Source organism: Rhinoraja longicauda, chromosome 27 (genome assembly GCF_053455715.1).
Source record: "Rhinoraja longicauda isolate Sanriku21f chromosome 27, sRhiLon1.1, whole genome shotgun sequence".
Taxonomy (NCBI): domain Eukaryota; kingdom Metazoa; phylum Chordata; class Chondrichthyes; order Rajiformes; family Arhynchobatidae; genus Rhinoraja; species Rhinoraja longicauda.
In genome coordinates, this window is record NC_135979.1 from 15,152,084 (window position 1) to 15,172,802 (window position 20,719).

At 40.7% G+C, this 20,719-nt stretch overlaps 1 protein-coding gene across 3 annotated transcripts in view; it reads right to left on the bottom strand.

Annotated features, from left to right (window-relative positions):
• The window catches only part of LOC144606651 (dyslexia-associated protein KIAA0319-like protein), a 79,189-nt gene extending 58,736 nt beyond the window's left edge, over positions 1-20,453 (bottom strand). For 2 of the 3 annotated variants that reach the window (XR_013548968.1, XM_078422939.1), the window contains exons 1-2: positions 20,141-20,453; positions 11,204-11,375 (exon numbers count right to left, since the gene is read on the bottom strand). Coding sequence is in view for 1 of the 3 variants with exons in the window: in XM_078422939.1 (XP_078279065.1) it covers positions 11,204-11,354 (151 nt within the window). In the remaining 2 variants the exon portion in view is untranslated. The remainder of the gene's footprint in view (positions 1-11,203; positions 11,376-20,140) is intronic. The other variant, XM_078422940.1, reaches the window with a different exon arrangement.
• Between the last annotated feature and the right edge of the window lie 266 nt (positions 20,454-20,719).

The window sequence follows — 20,719 nt, forward strand, 5'->3', positions numbered from 1 at the left end:
TAGAGAATTCAAGCTGCCCAAGCGAAATATGAGATGTTGTTCCTCCTATTTACATTTAGCCTCATTCTGACAATGGAGGAGACCTAGGACAGAAAGGTCAGTGTGGGAATGGAAAGGAGAATTAAATTGTTTAGCAACTGGGAGATCAGATAAGTTCAGGCGGACTGAGCAAAGGTGTTCAGCGAAACTATCGCCAGTCTACGTTTGCTCTCGCCGATGTATAAAAACATCTTGAACAACGGATACAGTAGATGAGGTTGGAGTAGTTGCAGGTGAATCTCTGCCTCGCCTGAAAGGACCATCGGGGTCCCTGGACAGAGTCGAGGGAGGAGGTATATGGACAGTTGTTGCATCTCCTGTGGTTGCAGGGGAAGGTACCAGGGGAGGAGGTGGTTTGGGTGGGAATGGATGAGTTACATCCTGATGAATTGCCTCTCCAAACTCTTCCAGAACAATTACATCTTTTCTTGGTGACTAGAACATAATACTATAATACTCCAAATGTGGCCCATCCAGTGTGTTTTGTAAAACATACACGGAAATCATCCCCAGTGCCCAGACCCATCAATGAAGGTACAATGAGGATTTCAGAATCAGGATGATGCGCGACTTGGATGGGAACCCGCAATTCCCACATGCTTGCTTCCCTTGTCCTTCACAGTAGAGGTTATATTTATGGAAAGTGATATTGGAGTGACCAAACAAGTGACTGCAATGCATTTTGTAGATGCAGTTACTCTGCATAGATCAATGGCCCAAGCGTTAACCTTCAATGAACGTGAACCATGGTTGTAATAAAAAGGCATTTTTGCATTGGGCTTAGTACCACATTAGAAGTGCTGAGCAGATTTATGCATTTTGCTCAACAGTCAATGTAAAATAACTTGTCAAGGTCAATGGTTTGAACACTTTAAAACTGAGTATTCTTAAATTGAACAGATTTGCCTTGGTGCTGTCATCAGATTTGCATAATTTAAACAACAAAACTGCCACTTAGTAGCATTCAAACCTAAAGTAGAAAAATTAGAGATTTAACGTGCCGCAATCAAACTAAGTGAGCCGATTGATTTGTTTCTACCCTTTAATGTACACTTAAATTTTGTTCACGTCTTCTACCCCCAATGATTCCGTGCTCTTCCTCAGCTAGAAAGCAACATCTTGATTATTATGAAACTGTACTTCAAGCTCCAACAGGGAGAGAACTTGACATCAATCACAAAAGAGTAGAATCTCGCACAAAGCATTTGACAATAAGGCACTAGAAACTGAACTGTGCTGGGTCATGAATCAGAATAACTGTATCATCCAGCAGCAAGGTCCAGACAATGACTGGGCCGTAATTGGAGAAGAGTTGCGATCCTACCTGAAACACCATTGACAGCAAAAAGTAATTTTTAAGTCCCCCTGATTTCAGAGACGTCCAATGTAAATTACAATTAAATCAATAACAATAATTATATTGTTTTATTTTAGTTTAATATTGGATAAGTCATTTACCTTCTGTTTTATCTCAACTAGGAACCTGTGCTAGATCTGACCTGGTAAAAGATCCCAGTAGCAATTCCGCAGAATAGTGCTGGAAATCCCCGCAAAACTGAATTCTATTACTGGACTTGCCAAGACACCAACCTTTCCCTCAATGACAGCAAGACAAAGGAAATTATGATCGACTTAAGGAGGCAAAGCGGTACACAACCCCGGTATACTCTGGCGGCGCCGTAGTAGAGATGATTGAAAGCTTCAAGTACCAAGGAGTAAATATCACCTGCAACTTGTCCTGGACCAGCCATATCAACCAATGTCAAAGAAAGCATAATTCCTTGGAAGGCTTAGGAAGTTCGTCAAGTCCCCAACAACTTTCACCAACTTCTACAAATGCACCGTACAAAGCATTTTATCGGGATGCATCACAACATGGTTTGGGAACAGCTCTATCCAAGACTGCAAGAAATTGCAGAGAATTGTGGACGCAGCCCAGACCATCACACAAACCAACTTCCCTTCCATTGACTCCATCGACACTTCATGCTGCCTCGGCAAGGCCACCAGCATAATCATGGATGAATCTCACACCCAGACACTCCCTCTTCGCCTCTCTATCCATTAGGCAAGGGGTCCAGAAGTGTGAAAATACATACCTCCAGATTCAGGGACAATTTCTTCCCAGCTGTTATCAGGCAACTAAATCATCCTATCACTAATTAGAGAGCAGTCTTGCCCAACTATCTACTTCATTGGAGAGTCTCGAACTCTTTAATCTGACTTTACTGGACTTTATTTTGCATTAAACGTTGTGTAACTTTACTATTATATAACTATTGTATAACCCCACTATTGTATGACCTCACCAAATTGACAAGATAGCAGTCCTTCCATTCCCACAACCATATTTCTATGATTGCAACAATATCATAATTCTATTTGCTCATCCACACTCTCAGCTCATCTGTCTTAGCTTTTAGGCTCCTGCATTAATATGCAAAAATCCTATTGCCCCTTTCATGCTTCCAACCCCGACTCTGCCTATTCTTCCCAATGAACTCATGTATATTTATTACACTATACCTGTCTCTACCTGCTACGCTGTCAGTCTGGGTTCTGCCCCTTACCTTGCTAGTTAAAACCCTCTAAAGCAGCATCAGCAAAATCCCTCAGGATATTGATCCCCCTCCAACTCAGGTACAATCTGACTTTTTACAGATTATTCCTGCCCCAGATGAGATCCCAATCTAAAAACCTCACTTTCTCCCTCCTGCATCAGCTCTTTAGCCACTTGTCCATCTGTCAATCTTCCTATTTCTATGCTCACTAGCACATGGCACTGGAAGTGATCAGAGATTTTGGACTTACAGGACCTACCTTTCAACATTCTACCTAACTCTCTAAATTCCTTTTGTAGGACCCATCTCTCTGAAAAGGGATTGGGGTGCCCATTTGCCCAAAACACAGAAGGTAATGGAAAACTAAAGGACTGGGGATGAAATTGCAACATCGACATCTGGAGGATGGGGAAAGAGAATGGGGAGGAGTGGACAACAACAGCAAGGAAGTCTGCAGTGGCAACTTTGTCCTTCCCAATAAAGTCCTTAAGCTTACCACTTTCACGAAAGGAGCGGAGTGAACATTCTTGACGCAAACAACAGAGAGATCTTCACGACGTTTCAGTTTAATTAGTCGTTTATTGAAGTAGTAATACAATTAGATTAGTATATCTCTCGTCATTGACTTGTTAAGAATGTGTATCTTTCCATGGCTCCTTCATGTCTAACGCATAACGTCACTGCCTTCTCAATTATACTCATAATTCTGGCACCTCCCCTGGCTCCTCCCAGTCCATATATGCACATATGCCCATATAAGTAAGCCTAGCATTCCTCTCACGACAACTCCCTGGTGTCCAAAAATAATACAGCAGGATACAAAATAATATAATAAGCTAAGACAGCTAATAAACACAAATGGCTCCTACAAAGTCTTTCTTCAACTTTGCTGTTTTGGCAAGAACACAATTAATGGCCCTTTAGTCTCCATAGCCAAGAAAGAATGTACCTGTCTTGCCAGCAATGCAGCTTAGATTCACTTAATTGATTTAGGGATGACACACCCAACAGACAAAGAGAAAGAGAGTAGAAAGGTTTCCAGAATCATTGCAGTTTGTTAGAATGAGAGGCAGTCTCATTGACACTCAAGATTCTGAAAGGGATTAACGGGGAGATGCTGCTTCCTCTAACAAGTAAATATCAAAAGATTCAGGGACAGAGAAGCCAAATCTCTACCTGTGCAATATTTCCTCACACTTTTCCATTTACTTCAGGGACATCTTAGTTGTGTAGTTGTAATACATTGCTAATATGCATTATTTTAATGGCAAATGAGCATCTGCCCAGTTATACATGATCAGTGTAACCTGCCTCCCAGCTCAGAGTCAACTCGGTAAATTCCCTTTGGGTATAGGATGACCTGAATAATGCTACAGTGCCTGTCTGCCTTGATTAAATATTATTGTGTACGAAGGAACTGCAGATGCTGGTTTACATCGAAGCATTACACAAAATGCTGGAGTAACTGAGAGTCAGGGGAGAGGGAAACTAGTTATGGAAGGGTACAAAGAGAATGTTAGGTGTGAAAACGACAGATCAAAGCAGATATTGATTAAGGAAAAGTGATTTGTTGTTGGCTATGGGGAAGATGGCAATGGGACATACAAACAGTAAAATTAATCAGGAGGACAGTGAAATTAGTCCTAGAACTAGGGTGGGGGAGGAATGGAGAGAGAGGGAAAGCAATGGTTACTTGAAGTAAGATAAATCAATATTCATACAGCTGGGTTGTAAGCTGCCCAAGGGAAATATGAGGTGCTATTCCTCCAATTTGTGTTTGGACTCACTCTGACAGTGGAGGAAGCCTAGGACCGAAAGGTCAGTATGGAATGGGATGGGAGTTAAAGTGTTTAGCAACCGGGAGATCGTGTAGGCCTAGGCTAACTGAGTGAAGGTGTTCAGCGAAACGATCACGGAGTCTGCGCTTGGTCTCCCCAATATATAGGAGTACCTGGGCGTGGTTTGGGTGGGAAGGAATGCGTTAACCAGGGAGTTGCAGAGGGAACGGTCTCTGCAGAAAGCGGAAAGGGGTGGAGATGGGAAGATGTGGCTAGTGGTTACCAGTGGCGAAAATGTGGGAGGATGTGCTGTAACATAATATGAAGATAATGTTAAAATAAGACCATTTAAGATTAACCGATGCAGATTGAAATAAGACAGATTTTGCTTTATTATTTTCCCACTAACTTTCCATCAGTATCTGAGAAGCAGAAATATTCTATCAAATTAACTGGAAGAGTTTACACTTTGGTTATGTTTTAAACTTAATTGAAGCAGTGCAGACACAACTATCATTTATACAACAATATTTCTTGAAACTTCAATGAAGCTTGTCCATTAAAAAAAAAATTACATTAGAAAATATAAAAGGCCAGAATTTGAAACAATTGGAGTTATTAGAAGGTTTAAGACCAAGATTAAAACGAGAATAATCTTTCGGGGGCTGCACTGAAACAAGCCACAATCTGACAGCTGGTAATCAGCAGATAATATTATGCACATCAATAATGATTAGCAAACTGACATGCATGATTCACTCTGCCAATTAGATATTACTCATATCAATAAAAGAATAAAACTAGTGTTTTGGTACTTATTAAAATGCATAGCAGCACTATTAATGAATCCAATGTTCCAATAGGAAAACATGCACATAAATGTTCGGAGAAGCTTCGGCAAGCTTTGGTGTTAGCATTGTGCTCAAGGCAAATAATCTACAAATATTTATTAGATGGACAACAGTGGAGTCAGCCCACATATTTGCTTTTGTGGCCAAATGGCTGGTAATGCCTAACATTTTCCCAAGGTCACTGCCATGGTTCTCTAGCAGCCTAATAGCAACAACTAGCCTTAGACAGCTAAGACAAAAGCCCATACCCATTGACCACCTTGATGTGTTTCGGACAGCTCATGTTGTAAAAGATCTTTGGTTCTCTTTCTGCATGTCTCTAATGGCCAAATACATAGAGTCATACAGTGTGGAATAGTCGCGATAGTCACTGCCTCAACTACCTCCTCTGGCAGCTCGTTCCATACGCCCACCACCCTTTGTTTGAAAAAGTTACCCCTCAGATTCCTATTAAATCTTTTCCCCTTCACCTTAAACCTATGTCCTCTAGTTCTCGATTCCCCTACTCTGGGCAAACGACTCTGCGCGTCTACCCAATCTATTCCTCTCATGATTTTTTTCACCTCTATAAGATCATCCCTCATCCTCCTGCCCCCCAAGGAATAGAGTCCCAGCCTGCTCACCCTCCCCCTATAGCAAAGACCCTCGAGTCCTGGCAACATCCTTGTAAATCTTCTCTGTACTCGTTCGAACTTGACAGCATCTTGCCTATAACATGGTACCCAGAAATGAACGCAATACTCACCAACATCTTTATTTAACTGCAACATGACCTCCAAACCTATACTGAATATGAATATACTGATGAAGGCCAATGTGCCAAAAGCCTTTTTGACTACCCTATCTACCTATGACGCCAACTTCAAGGAACTATGTACCCGCACTCGGAGATCTCTCTGCACGACAACGCTCCCCAGATCTACCATTCATCGTGTAGGTCCTGCCCATGTTAGACTTTCCAAAATGCAATGCCTCATATTTCTTTGTATTAAATTCCATTAACCATTCGTCAGCCCACCTAGCCAACCAATAAAGATCCTGCTGCAATTTTTGACAATCATCCTCACTACCTACAATACCACCCACTTTTGTATCATTTGCAAACTTACTAATCTTGCCATGTTTGTTCTCATCCCAATCATTGATATAGATGACAAACAGTAATGGGCCCAGCACTGAACCCCGAGGCACACCACTTCTTATAGGCCTCCAGTCAGAGAAGCAACCTTTCACCTTCACCCACTGCTTCCTTCTATGGAGTCAATTTTCAATCCATTCAGCTATCTCTCCTGGAATTCCATGCAATCTAACCTTCCAGTTAACAACTTTGCTTAATATACATAGCTCCACATTTTTAAGGGCAATGAATTAAGTATTATAGGTTGGCATTATTAACAGCATCGACTGACAGATTACAATCAAATGATATGGCACTTTCATAAAAAACCAAACCTTTGAGCATAATAAACAATTAAAGTCCAAAGCACTACCACTGTTATCATAAATGTTACCAGTCATCCCTACCCCATCAGATGTTTTTTGTTACTACAAAACATGACTAATACAGTTAAACTGATAATACACCAGCCACCTTTGGGATATTGGTGGTGGTGGATTAACAGATTTTCTGGACAATGAGCTGTCACTTAAAATATTCGAACATTATTAATATTACCTTTCTATTTAAAATGAACATGCCACAGTGTTCCAGTGAACCTAGCGATGATAAACGGAGCAGGAAATATACAAGCACTCTGGATCCTAGCTCTGGTCACAAACCTATTCAAAGCCCTGATCCCTGGGTCTTCGCAATCCAATCCCAGCTCCAGCAGCACACCCAGGTCACGCATCAGATGGTGGCCCCAGCTGCACTCAGGACTCTTGGCTTTAGCCACATACCCAGTTTGCGCTCTGGACTCTGGCTCTCATTCATGAGCAAGTCAGATATCAAACATTCAGGATTTTCTAGCAATCAAATAACAGATTATCGGGAGTTCATTGTGATATAAACATGAATTGTCCACTCAGGAATAAAGTTAATCACTAGCATGATATGTCTGTGTATTGTGGTCCATGCTCTTTATGTTCAGTTAAAAGTAATTCAGCAGAGACGAGGTATAGGAAAATTGGTAATTTTCACTTTTCTGGGAGAGAGGGGGAAAGAAAATAGGCTTGAGCCATTGGACCAAGATTCAAACTGACAATCTCAAGTTCAATCATACAGTTTATTTTCTCTTCTGGAACAATCATGCAAACCAAGGCAGGAAAGTAAACTTCCTTACATCCTCCTTAATTTAAGTGAGTGAGAAGATAAAACCTAGAGTATATTCTGTGCAAAAATTAGGATTTTTCACTTTGGTAGGAACAAAGACAAAAACAGTTTTTAAATGAAGAACAACCATTAAAACTTGCTAACTTGAGGTTTTCAATGCGTTGCACTGGAGATGAAGTAATAATTTACAGATTATTACATGTAAGACTTTGAGTTTCACAACTTTGAATTCTGTGCAGAAATTATGCAACTGTGTAATGATTAAAGAAATTAAATCATCTTACTGATGTAATATATCTTTTTTAACGTCTTTTACATCTTTTACGTTGAACAATCAACTGTTCCAGGCATACACTGGCCCTATCTCCGAATACGTCGAACAATCACGATTCTAGGTGTACACTGGCACTATCGCCGAACTCTACCTCCGCTACATTGATGACTGCATCGGTGCTACCTCCTGCACCCATGCAGAACTCACTGACTTCATCAACTTCACCACTCATTTCCATCCTGCTCTCAAATTCACTTGGACCATCTCCGACATCTCCCTACTGTTTCTAGATCTCACCGTCTCCATCACAGAAGACAGACTATTGACCGACATCTATTACAAACCCACTGACTCCCATAACTATCTAGACTACACTTCTTCCCACCCTGCTTCCTGTAAAGACTCTATCCCCTACTCCCAATTCCACCGTCTACGCCGCATCTGCGTCCAGGACGAGGTATCCATACCAGGTCATCAGAGATGTCCTCATTCTTTAGGAAACGGGGGTTCCCCTCTTCCATTATAGACGAGGCTCTCACTAGGGTCTCCTCGATATCCCGCAGCTCCGCTCTTGATTCCCCTTCCCCCATCCGTAACAAGGACAGAGTCCCCCTTGTCCTCACCTTCCACCCCATCAGCTGTTGCATACGGCATATAATCCTCCAACATTTTCGCCACCTCCAACAGAATCCCACTACTGGCCACATCTTCCCATCTACACCCCTTTCTGCTTTCCGCAGAGACTGTTCCCTCCACAACTCCCTGATCAACTCGTTCCTTCCCACCCAAACCACCCCCTCCCCAGGTACTTTTCCCTGCAACCGGAGAAGGTGCAACACCTGTCCCTTTACCTCCACCCTTGACTCCATCCAAGGACCCCAACAGTCTTTCGGGGTGAGGCAGCACCTCCTCCAACCTCATCTACTGCATCCGCTGTTCCAGGTGTCAATTCCTGTACATCGGCGAGACCAAGCGCAGGCTTGGTGGTCATTTCGCTGACCACCTCCGCTCAGTCCCCCTAAACCTACCTGATCTCCCGGTCGCTCAACACTTTAACTCCCCCTCCCATTCCCAAGCTGACCTTTCTGTCCTGGGCCTCCTCCATTGTCAAAGTGAGGTCCAGCGCAAATTGGAGGAACAACATCTCATATTTCGCTTGGGTGGCTTACACCCCAGCGGTATGAACATTGACTTCTCTAACTTCAAATAGCCCTTGCTTTCCCTCTCTCTCTCCATCCCCTCCCCTTCCCAGTTCTCCCACCAGTCTTACTGTCTCTGACTACATTCTATCTCTGTCCCACTCACTCCCCTGACATCAGTCTGAAGAAACGTCAACCATTCCTTCTCTCCAGAGATGCTGCTGTCCCGCTGAGTTACTCCAGCACTTTGTGTCTATCTTTTATCTTGTTTAGTTTTGTACTTATTGTAGATAGAGACTGCTGTTGTGACACATTTAACTTTCCTTTATTTCTGTACCAGAAAGCTTTTACTAGTTTAAGGTTTTAAAGAGAATATAAGAAATAAGAACAGGGGGTGGGCATGTGACTCTTTGAGTCCATTAGAATAGATCATACTAAAATTACAACTGTCTGGAAGATGGTTTTCTTTCCTTGTCTCGACATTAAACTTTACTATTCGTGTTGGTTTAGGCATTCTCATAAGTGAATTGCATAAAATTAGCCTTGGTACAATAAACAATTAGTAAGAATAATGGCACTTGTATGTTTGTTATTGTGAAGGGGTTGCAATGCAATTGCAGAAATGTTTTCTCAAAATTGCAGACCATTGATGACCATGCCTGGAATAGAGTGCGCAAATTTGCTCCTGTTGGGTTTCGGAAAATGTAGTTGCACTACCTGAGGGGCAGCTGGATTAATTCCCAGAACAGTAGAGCAGTCCCAATGCAAAATAGAGTTAAACGCTCTCAATTTCTAGAGAAATAATTTTATTACAATATATATGTTTTTGAACAGTAAAAAGAACAACAATAAAAATGGCCAGAGGCAATTTCCCTTGGTTAGAGAGTCAACGATAAAGTATAGTGTAAACATTGTGTCAGGATTAGATGCATGGCATCTAATGCGTGGCATTTAGGACAAATGACAGGAGAAAGCTTTCTTCTAGAGATGTGATTTTAGAATTATCTATCCTAATGGTCTCTGAATACTCAGATGTTGAGTGTATTCAAAGATTGATCGATCTTTGCGAATGTTCAGATATGGGAATTGGACAGGAAAGTGGAATTGAAGTAAAGACCAGCTATGACCTTATAAAATGGCAGCACGGGTGCCAAGGGCCATCTGCACACCTCCTGTTCCTATTTCTTACTCTCTTCTTTAAAAACTCAGGATAAAAAAGCTGCCTGGTACAGAAATAATAGGTTAAATGTGTCACAACAACAGCAGACTCTACATAAGTAGGCAACAAAAAAGATATAATATATCAGTAAGATGATTCAAGTTCTGTAATCATTACACTGTTGCATAATTTCCACACAGAATTCAAAGTTGTGAAAAGATAATAATTTGTAAATTGTAGCTTACTTCCATTTTAATCTATTTATCGAAAACCTCAACCCAAAAGTGGAGATATCCCAATAACTCCACTGCCATGTTTCCTTCCAATCTTCTATGTTTTACAAGGAACTCTTTTAAAGTCCAAAAAATACCAATGTTACTTTTTTTGCCGTTCTTCTTATCCTAGGTATAAACCTTGCGAATCTCTTCTAGACTGCCTGAAATGCTGGTATATCTTTCTCAAATAAGGTGACCAAATTTGTGTGCATGCTCTCCACCCCGCACAATTATAATAACACCTCTCCATTTTCAAACTGCAACCTGGCAAATGGCATTTTAGTCTTTATTATATTATATTTCATGCACAATCACACCCAGATCCCTTTTGGATGGCTTTAGATCAGCAGTTCAATGATACACTGTCTACAAACAATAAGTAACTGTGGTCCTTTCATTCAGGCCAAGAATGAGGCAGGTCAACAATTCTTCCATAATCACTAGAATATCCCAACTATGTAGTTTTTTAAATGAGAGAACTTATAGTGTGGGGAAGCAGCACAAAATACAGATAAAAGTAGGACATGAAAAACCTGCTGCTATGAATAAAAACAAGGATGCTACTTAGTTGACTTTATATTGACTTTTTCAAGAACCTCTCCCTAAAATGTCAACAATCTTTCATCAAACATTCTTTCATCAAACATTCAACTGCTGGCATCTGACAATATATACAAGGACAGAAGTGCTATCAAAGCAATTCATCATCGGCTGATACACTGGAAAAATATGAGAAAGCAGTTGTGCATCAAAAACAAATAAATTACTTTGAATTTGAACTAAGTTAAGATTTCATTGTAAAACTGCTTGCAATAAAATGAAACACATGTGATTAGATCAGAGGGTGCAACTTACTTGTAAATGAACTCAATATGGTCAGACAGAAGCAGATGTACAACAGGTCCCCAAGCTTTGAAACGCATGCTCGCCGAAAGAACATCCAAACTATTACAGAAGACATTGCAGGGACTGAAAGGTTTTCCAGGCTCCTGTACATGATCACCATGTTACTGAAGATAACAATTACCTGCAAAGAACACAGATCACATATTTTTGCAATGCCAGACAACTACAGCAAAGCTGAAAATTCTCATTCAATCAACTATTCCTAAAATTGAACTTTACCACAGAAAATTGAATATAGTCACAGTGGCAAGTGAAAAAAAATATTTTCATGTACTGGCTATTTTATGTTTAGCTCTTTATAAAATTAAGGCTTTTTGTACAATTATACAAATAAAGATTTCTTAGTGACAGGGTTAAGAAACTGGGCAGAAGCTTAATTGCATTAAGCAATATTCAGTTAATTATGCAATTGGTAACAAACACATTACACTGAACTCAAGCATAAACAAGAGAACTATGAGATACTGCACGTAGTTTAGCCCACAGATTGATTACAAAAGATCCTATTCACATTCACAGCTAGCTTAACTTCAGTCTTCTTCCTTTCTAAATCACAAATAAATCCGTAATGTTAGCTAATAATGTTAACTATTGAAAGCTGAAATGAAACTGCAAATCAATTATGGAGAATAGTAAAATACTTGTTAATTTATTAAGTAGAATTTTTCACTAATTATACTGCCTTAGATACAAATTAACGCTGGCTATTTGCACAGAGAAAACTATACCACAACTGTAATGATCCACAAAGCATATCCAAAAAATGTAGTGTGTTTTCTCAGCTCCTTCAAAATAACTATGCATCAAATAAAAGGTTAAAAACAATCTGATTTGATCCTTCATGTCAGTGCTATTTGTGGGATTGTCGCTCTCAATTGAGTTGCCATGTTCCCTGCATTACACAGGAACCACATTTCCAGAAAACATATTCATATTTTTATTTTGCATGTTTTCTTGCAACATAGAAAGCATCCATTTGATTAATTTAGCCTGTGGGTTGAGAGGCCTTTAGCTTCTCAGAGCATTCCAATCAATCCTATTCCATTTACCGCCTCACATTGTGTAGGAAGGAACTGCAGATCCTTGTTTACACCGAAGATAGACACAAAAAGCTGGAGTAACTCAGTGGGTCAGGCAGTTTTTGACCCGCTGAGTTACTCCAGATTTTTGTGTCTACCTCCTCACCTTATTGGCCATGAGGCATTTTTCACCAGAGGTTTAAAAAGATATGCAAAAAAACAATCCTAGATTCTGCAAAATGAAGAGCTATTGGGGAAAATGGCAATAGTACTAGACCACTAAGATGTCCTAACATGGAAAATGTAACAAATTCAAAGTTAATTTTTTTAATCTTCCAGAATGAGGGACTGCAAGTTTCCCCAAGAATTTTACTTTCTAAGATAAAATAAGTAAATTTATATATTGGAAAAATGGCTTTTAAGATATTTTTTTTGTTTAATCAACTGAAACAGACTCAAGGCTGTTTTACACATTGATAATTATCTGGTTGTTGGCATTTTAACTAACTCGGCTGACCTTTCACTTGCATTATCGGGTCACAACAAAGCTTCCATTTCCAAAATACCGTTAATAACTCATAACAACAGCACTGTTAAAAAAAACATAAATCCTACACAATACAATCAGGGCAGATGGCAGAGCAGGGCACAGCTAATGACAGTGGATCAATTAAATATTTTAATGTTTCAGGATTGGGAAAGATCAGGTATTTTTGAAGACATCAAAGCTGGAAAGGTATACAGAGTCTGGAAGTGTGAAAGGATTTAAAAACATAGAAAATAGATGCAAGAGTAAGCCATTCGGCCCTTCGAGCCAGCACCACCATTCAATATGATAATCATCAAAGGTCAGTACCCCATTCCTGCTTTCTCCCCATGTCCCTTGATTCTGTTTGCCCCAAGAGCTATATCTATCTCTTGAAAACATCCAGTGCATTGGCCTCCACTGCCTTCTGGGGCAGAGAATTCCAGAGATTTAAAAACAACTAGAATTTTGTTATAGTACTGTACCAAAGAGAAGTTACTTAAATAAAGTTTACTTTTCTTGGCAACTGCTATTATCAAAATCAATAGGTGCCGAGGAATACAAGGGAAATTAATATTCTTAAGTGAGACTTAGCCTGAAAAACCTTTAAAAACCTCTAGGCTAATGCAACATCTGTGACTAGGCACTCTACACAATCAAAATTCAGCATCTGGAAACAATTCTGACAAACATACAAATGGGGAAATGAATTTGATAGAATTTTGAGTATTAGAAATTTTATTTATCGAGAAATAAAATGGCAAATGAGTAAGACTGAAGAAATATTTTAGTACTGTACAGTAAAAGATTACGTTCATTACACCTTAAAATGTTTAGACATGTGGAAGGAACCAGGAGACCATAAACAATGATAAGCCACACAGAGTGAAAGGCTCTCCTAATTAAAGCAGTGATAAATTTATCCTATAGCTAATTATTTCAGCTCCTTTCATTAACATAACCTGATTTTAAGAGTCCTTCATTCTTGAAATGGAGCCTAGATTAATGTTACTTGATGTGTAAGTGAGATTCATGCATTGACTTTATTAAATATTGTTTCGGGTCAATGTTATTTTGCCAACAGCAAGGATCACGAAGGAGAACAATGCATGACTGGTTCTGTCAACTGAATTACATGATTTGAATCGAAATTCTACTTGCTTTATTTTACTTCACAGGGCAGGAATTTACTATCATCTAAATATCACAGTATCTGTTCACAGGATTTGCCTACTTTATTGATAACCAATTAACCATCCACAATAAATTATTTCAGGAGTTCCCAAAAATACCATCTATGTACAACATTACAAAGGCCACAGAGCACATTTTAAATCATTTTGTGCAATAAAGTCTTTGGCATCCTAGTCTAAAAAAGGATTTGCTTTTAACCTTTGCAGATCTGACTCACCAATTTTGCTCTTTTAGCTTGGTGTCATCTGAAACACTTCAGACAACTTAGATTCTTTACAACTTAATAAGCCATTCTAAGCAATTATACAACAGGGTGCAATTAGATAGATAGACAGACAGACAATAGGTGCAGGTGTAGGCCATTCGGCCCCTCGAACCAGCAACGCCATTCACTGTGATCATCGCTGATCATCCAAACTCAGTACCCTGATCCTGCCTTCTCCCCATATCCCTTGACTCCACTATCTTGAAGAGCTCCATCTAACTCTCTCTCGTGAAAGCATCCGTAGAATTGGCCTCCATTGCCTTCTGAGGCAGAGAATTCCACAGATTCACAACTCTACGAGTGAAAAAGTTTTCCTCATCTCCATTCTAAATGGCCTACCCCTTATTCTTAAACTGTGGCCCCTGGTTCTGGACTTCGCCCAACATCGGGAACATGTTTCCTGCCTCTAGCGTGTCCAATCCCTTAATAATCTTATATGTTTCAATAAGATCCCCTCTCATCCTTCTAAATTCCAGTGCATACAAGCCTAGTTGCTCCATTCTTTCAACATATGACAGTCCCGCCATCCCGGGAATTAACCTCGTGAACCTACGCTGCAATCCCTCAATAGCAAGAATGTCCTTCCTCAAATTTGGAGACCAAAACTGCACACAATACTCCAGGTATGGTCTCACTAGGGCCCTGTACAACTACACAAGGAACTCTTTGCTCCTATACTCAACTTCTCTTGTTATGAAGGTCAACATGCCATGGGCTTTCTTCACTGCCTGCTGTATCTGCATGTTTACTTTCAGTCCGTGACTGATGAACAAGGACACCCAGATCTCGTTGTACTTCCCCTTTTCCTAACGACACCATTCAGATAATAATCTGCCTTCCTGTTCTTGCCACCAAAGTGGATAACCTCACATTTATCCACATTAAACTGCATCTGGCAAGCATCTGCCCACTCACCCAACATGTCCAAGTCACCCTGCATCCTCATAGCATCATCCTCACAGTTCACACTGCCGCACAGCTTTGTGTCATCTGCAAATTTGCTAATGTTACTTTTAATCCCTTCATTTAAATCATTAATGTATATTCTAAATAGCTGCGGTCCCAGCACCTAGCCTTGCGGTACCCCACTAGTCACTGCACGCCATTCTGAAAGGGATCCGTTAATCCCTACTCTTTGTTTCCTGTCTGCCAACCAATTTTCTATCCATGTCAGTACCTTACCCCCAATACCATGTGCTTTAATTTTGCCCACTAATCTCCTGTGTGGGACCTTATCAAAGGCTTTCTGAAAGTCCAGGTACACTACATCCACTGGCTCTCCCTTGTCCATTTTCCTAGTTACATCCTCAAAAAATTCCTGAAGATTAGTCAAGCATGAAAATCCATGCTGACTGCTATCCAACAGTAGTTAGTAGTTCAACAATGTGAATTAGTGAAATAACCAGGAATGACAAGTGAATTCTCGCTGTGGAACAGGGCAAACTTGAAAAGATATTCTAAATAAGCTTTTAACTAGCCCATCTTTTCAAATTGGTTTTAATCATACAAACATATCTCATCAGCAAAATGCATTTTTGAAAAGTGCTGCACCACACAAGAACATTGATTCTTGGTATCACAATCCTAAAAAACAAAAATATTTCTACTGTCCCCAATATATTTCATACCATAAATGCTCTTCATGTTCTGCACCATTTCCTCATTAACTCACTGCATACAAGAACTATTGAAATGTTTCCTGAGCAAAATGCTGGGGGAACTGAGCATGTCAGGCAGCATCTGTGGGGGCAATGGACAGACTGTGTTTTAGGTTGGGACCCTTCTTAAGGCTGATTAGAAAAGAGGGGAGAAAGCTTGAAAAGAGACGTTGGGGTGGGACAAGGCCTAGCAATTGATAGATGAATTAAGATGTGAGGGGTTTGATTGGAAAATGGATAGATTAAGCAAATAAGGCTAAATATGAAATGGGGACAAAATGGTATGTGATAGAGAGCGAAGATGTGGTGTGAAATGTCTAGCCAGTTGGAGAGATATGGATATAGAGGACAGGCTTTGTCCTGCTCCCGCCTTGATTTTCCAGCCTTCTTTTCCCCTACTCCGGTCAATCTTTTTTGCTCAAGATTCCAGCATCTGCAGTTTCTTGTGTCTATAAACAATGTTTCCTGTTCTGAGAGGATAAAGGGATTACTGGCTGAAAACAAGCATTTAGGACAGATGGAAGAAAATTTTATTCTCTCAGAGTTGCAAATCTTTGGAATCATCTTCCTCAAAGGACAGTGGAAGCAAGGCTCATTAAGGCACAAGCAAATAAGGAAGAGAACATTTACAAATGGGAATGCAGAGCCGAGTTCAAACATCAAGCCAACCTTAATGACAACAGAACAGGTTTGAGTGGCCCACACCTGCTCCTAATTTATATGTTCATATAACTGAGTTAGGTTTCATCCATTATACTTGGCTAAAAGAGCATTGAAATTTAGCCCATGAACATACAGGAAAAAGATCCACATTGGATGATCAGACTTTCATAGACTTTTAATTCTTAAGAAATGGTTCCTTCACCTTTCGTTTGTGATTAATAAGTAGTCTGAGTGTGGCCAAAACACTCAAGAAATCCACAAATGTATGACCAAAAGACAAAAACAAAATATCCCTTTGCATCAGGCACTTTTCAAAAACATTGTAAAATTGCATCACATGCCACAGATGAAAGCAAAGTTTATAATAAATCTTATCACAAAAAGGTTCTTACTCTACAACCATATCTCGAAGAGTGCTCTATCCTACAGAATAATCCAATAAGAATTGTTAGTTACTCCAAAAACATTCAGGGACTGATAATTTCTTATTGATTAACTAGTGAAATGTAAAAAAGTGTATTGTGTCAACATCGATATCAAGATATTAGAAACTCAGAATCAATTAAAACTTGGCAAGTAACTTTTAAATATAATTTGGTATTTTTCCAATTGTCTTCAATAGTTAGAGCACCTAAGTCATTTTTGGTGGAAAAGTTTAATTTTGCTGATTCATTAGTGTTCTTGTGTCAATTACAAAGCCTGTCAATTAAAATCACCCATCAAGATATCAGTGATTAAAAACAGAATGCTGGGCATAAAGCATCAGTGAGGAGAGAAAAAAATCTATAATTACATGGTAATAACTTTTCATAACTGGCCAGTTCTAATGCTGACTGGAGAGGCTGCAAACCAATAGACAATAGGTGCAGGAGTAGGCCAATCAGCCCTTCGAGCTAGCACCACCATTCAATGTGATCATGGCTGATCATTCTCAATCAGTACCCCGTTCCTGCCTTCTCCCAATACCCCCTGACTCCGCTATCCTTAAGAGCTCTATCTAGCTCTCTCTTGAATGCATTCAGAGAATTGGCCTCCACTGTCTTCTGAGGCAGTGAATTCCACAGATTTACAACTCTCTGACTGAAAACGTTTTTCCTCATCTCCGTTCGAAATGGCCTACCCCTTATTCTTAAACTGTGGCCCCTAGTTCTGGACTCTCCCAACATTGGGAACATGTTTCCTGCCTCTAACGTGTCCAACCCCTTAATAATCTTATATGTTTCGATAAGATCCCCTCTCATTCTTCTAAATTCCAGTGTATACAAGCCTAGTCGCTCCAGTCTTTCAACATACGACAGTCCCGCCATTCCGGGAATTAATCTAGTAAACCTACGCTGCATACCCTCAATAGCAAGAATATCCTTCCTCAAATTTGGAGACCAAAACTGCACACAGTACTCCAGGTGAGGTCTCACTAGGGCCCTGTACAACTGTAGAAGGACCTCTTTGCTCCTATACTCAACTCCTCTTGTTATGAAGGCCAACATTCCGTTGGCTTTCTTCACTGCCTGCTGTACCTGCATGCTTCCTTTCAGTGACTGATGCACTAGGACACCAAGATCTCGTAGAACGTCCCCTTTTCCTAACTTGACACCATTCAGATAATAATCTGCCTTCTTATTCTTACCACCAAAGTGGATAACCTCACACTTATCCACATTAAACTGCATCTGCCATGCATCCGCCCACTCACACAACCTGTCCAAGTCACCCTGCAACCTCATAGCATCTTCCTCACAGCTCACACTACCACCCAGCTTTGTATCATCTGCAAATTTGCTAATGTTACTTTGAACAAACATTGAATTTAACAATGTAATTAAGTCCTCATGGCAGTAATACACTATGTTTGAAGATGAGCTGCTCAAACTTGCATCAGTAAATATAGAAACATAGAAAATAGATGCAGGAATAAGCCATTTGGCCCTTCGAGCCAACACCGCCAATCGATATGACCATGGCTGATCATCCAAAATCAGTACCCCATTCCTGCTTTCTCCCCATTTCCCTTGATCCCATTAGCCCTAAGAGCCATATCTATCTCTCTCTTGACAACATCCAGTGAATTAACCTCCACTGCCTTCTGTGGCAGATAATTCCACAAATTCACAACTCTCTTGATGAAAATGTTTTTCCCCATCTCAGTTCTAAATGGCCTGCCCCTTATTCTTAAACTGTGACCCCTGGTTCTGGACTCCATAACAATGTAAGAGACCAAAGATACAGGTCAAAGTGGGAATGGTATGGAAAATTAAAGCTCTGAAAGCTCAGTGTCAGCCATGCCCACTTTGACCTTTGTTTTTGCCCTCCTACTTTGTTAAAGTAAAACCTATTATAAGCTGTAAAGTGATGACCCAATTCTTTAATGTAAGGTAGACAAATAGTATCTAATTGGCACTTCACTGAGAAACAATGCTAGGGTCTGTGGATGATAGCAAGCAAAGAGGTAAAAGGACAGCTGTTGCATTGTCTCCAGCTAGAAAAGAAGATGCAATGAAAAGAAAAGTGCTTATTGTTGGAGATGGAAGAGTTAATCAGATCTCAAGTTTTCAACATCGCCAGCATATTGCATTTCAAATTTTCTGTCCCCCTTCCCAGATCACCCCCCCCCACCACCCCATTTTCATTTATCTCACCCAGACTGCAATTAATAAATTCTCATCATCCTATCTCAACCAAGACCAAACTGACCGCCACTCTGACTCTACATTATTTTATTTTGCTCTGTACCTCTTCCCTTCTCTACAACTTGAAGGCATTTTCATTTTTTAACTTTATAAATTCTGATGGAAAATCATTGATCCGAAATTTTAATTCGGGTTCCCTCTCCGCTAAAGCCGGATTAACACCATCAGCAGTTTTTTTGTTGTTGCTTTTCGGCCTGGGAACATCATTGCATTTAATACTTCGTGCTGACGAGAGCTGTATCGTCGGAAGTCTTTCATTTGTGAACCCTGAAACCAAATATTGCCTGCCAAGATTCCAACGAGACCGAGTCAACGCTGATCCCTCAGTCAAGGAGATTGTCAAGTGAGTTATTAGCTAGTTGTTACCTTCACTCGCCTGAGTAATTCTAATTTGTTGACTACAAAACCCTACAGAAACGGGGAACATGAACGGTACATAAAGTAGAATAAACTCAAAGATGTAAAACCATATATCACTGCAAGGATTGAGATAAATCTTCTCACAGCAATAGCTGCCTATCTTGCAGAATAACTTCAATCGTACTACTGAACAACTGACGCATCAAATCTTAAAACTAAATCCATTATAACAACACCGCACATATTATATTCAGCCGCGAACAAGCGGATTTCGTCTGCTGGTTGAATACATCGAGATATTCGGCCTCTACGAACTCACAACTCCGGTCGGTGAAAATGCAGCCGATGCCATATGGCAGCCTTGGGTTTTAGACAGTCGAGGGTAATAACCTCGCCAATATGAATCGACACTGCGAACCCCAGAACTCTGCATTAAAGACACGTCTGACTTAGAGAATTGTAAACGCAGTCACATCCGTAAAACCGACACCAAGAGCATTCGGCCTCCACAAACCCTTGATCAGATTCAGACTCCTCCGGACGATGTTCGGCTGTCAAATCTGCATCCAGACTCCTCCTCGTTTTGCTGCCGGCAGATGCGCTCGCTGGGCCTGGACCCGGATCTCCGGTCTCTCTCTCACTGCCCAGTTCCCATCATCGCACTTATCTTCAGCCTGCGGCTCTCTACAGTACCTCTCTTCCCCGGTGTCTTATTCTGGATTTCACCGGACTTTCGCTGACGGTTCCTTACTCTCCCCTTCTGAGAGCAGAGACAGCTCAGCTCTCCGCACCAGCTCTCCCAGTCCCCCCCAGGCACACGCTCTCTCCCTCTCTCTGTCCCCCTTCGCTTCCCCCCACTTTCTCTCTACCCTTCTCCCTGTCTGAATCTTGACTTGTGATGCCGCCCTCTGCCTGACTGAACCTGTCTCCCCCTCTGTGTCTGTGTGCCCCCACGGTGGGTGCTCGCCGGTGCCGGTACCTGTGCCTGTCTGCCTCTCTCTCTCTCTCTCTCTCTCTCTCGCTCTGTTTCTCGGTGTCTGTGGGTATTCGCCTGACTTTCTCCTCCCCTCTGTGTGCGCGTTTCTCTGATCAC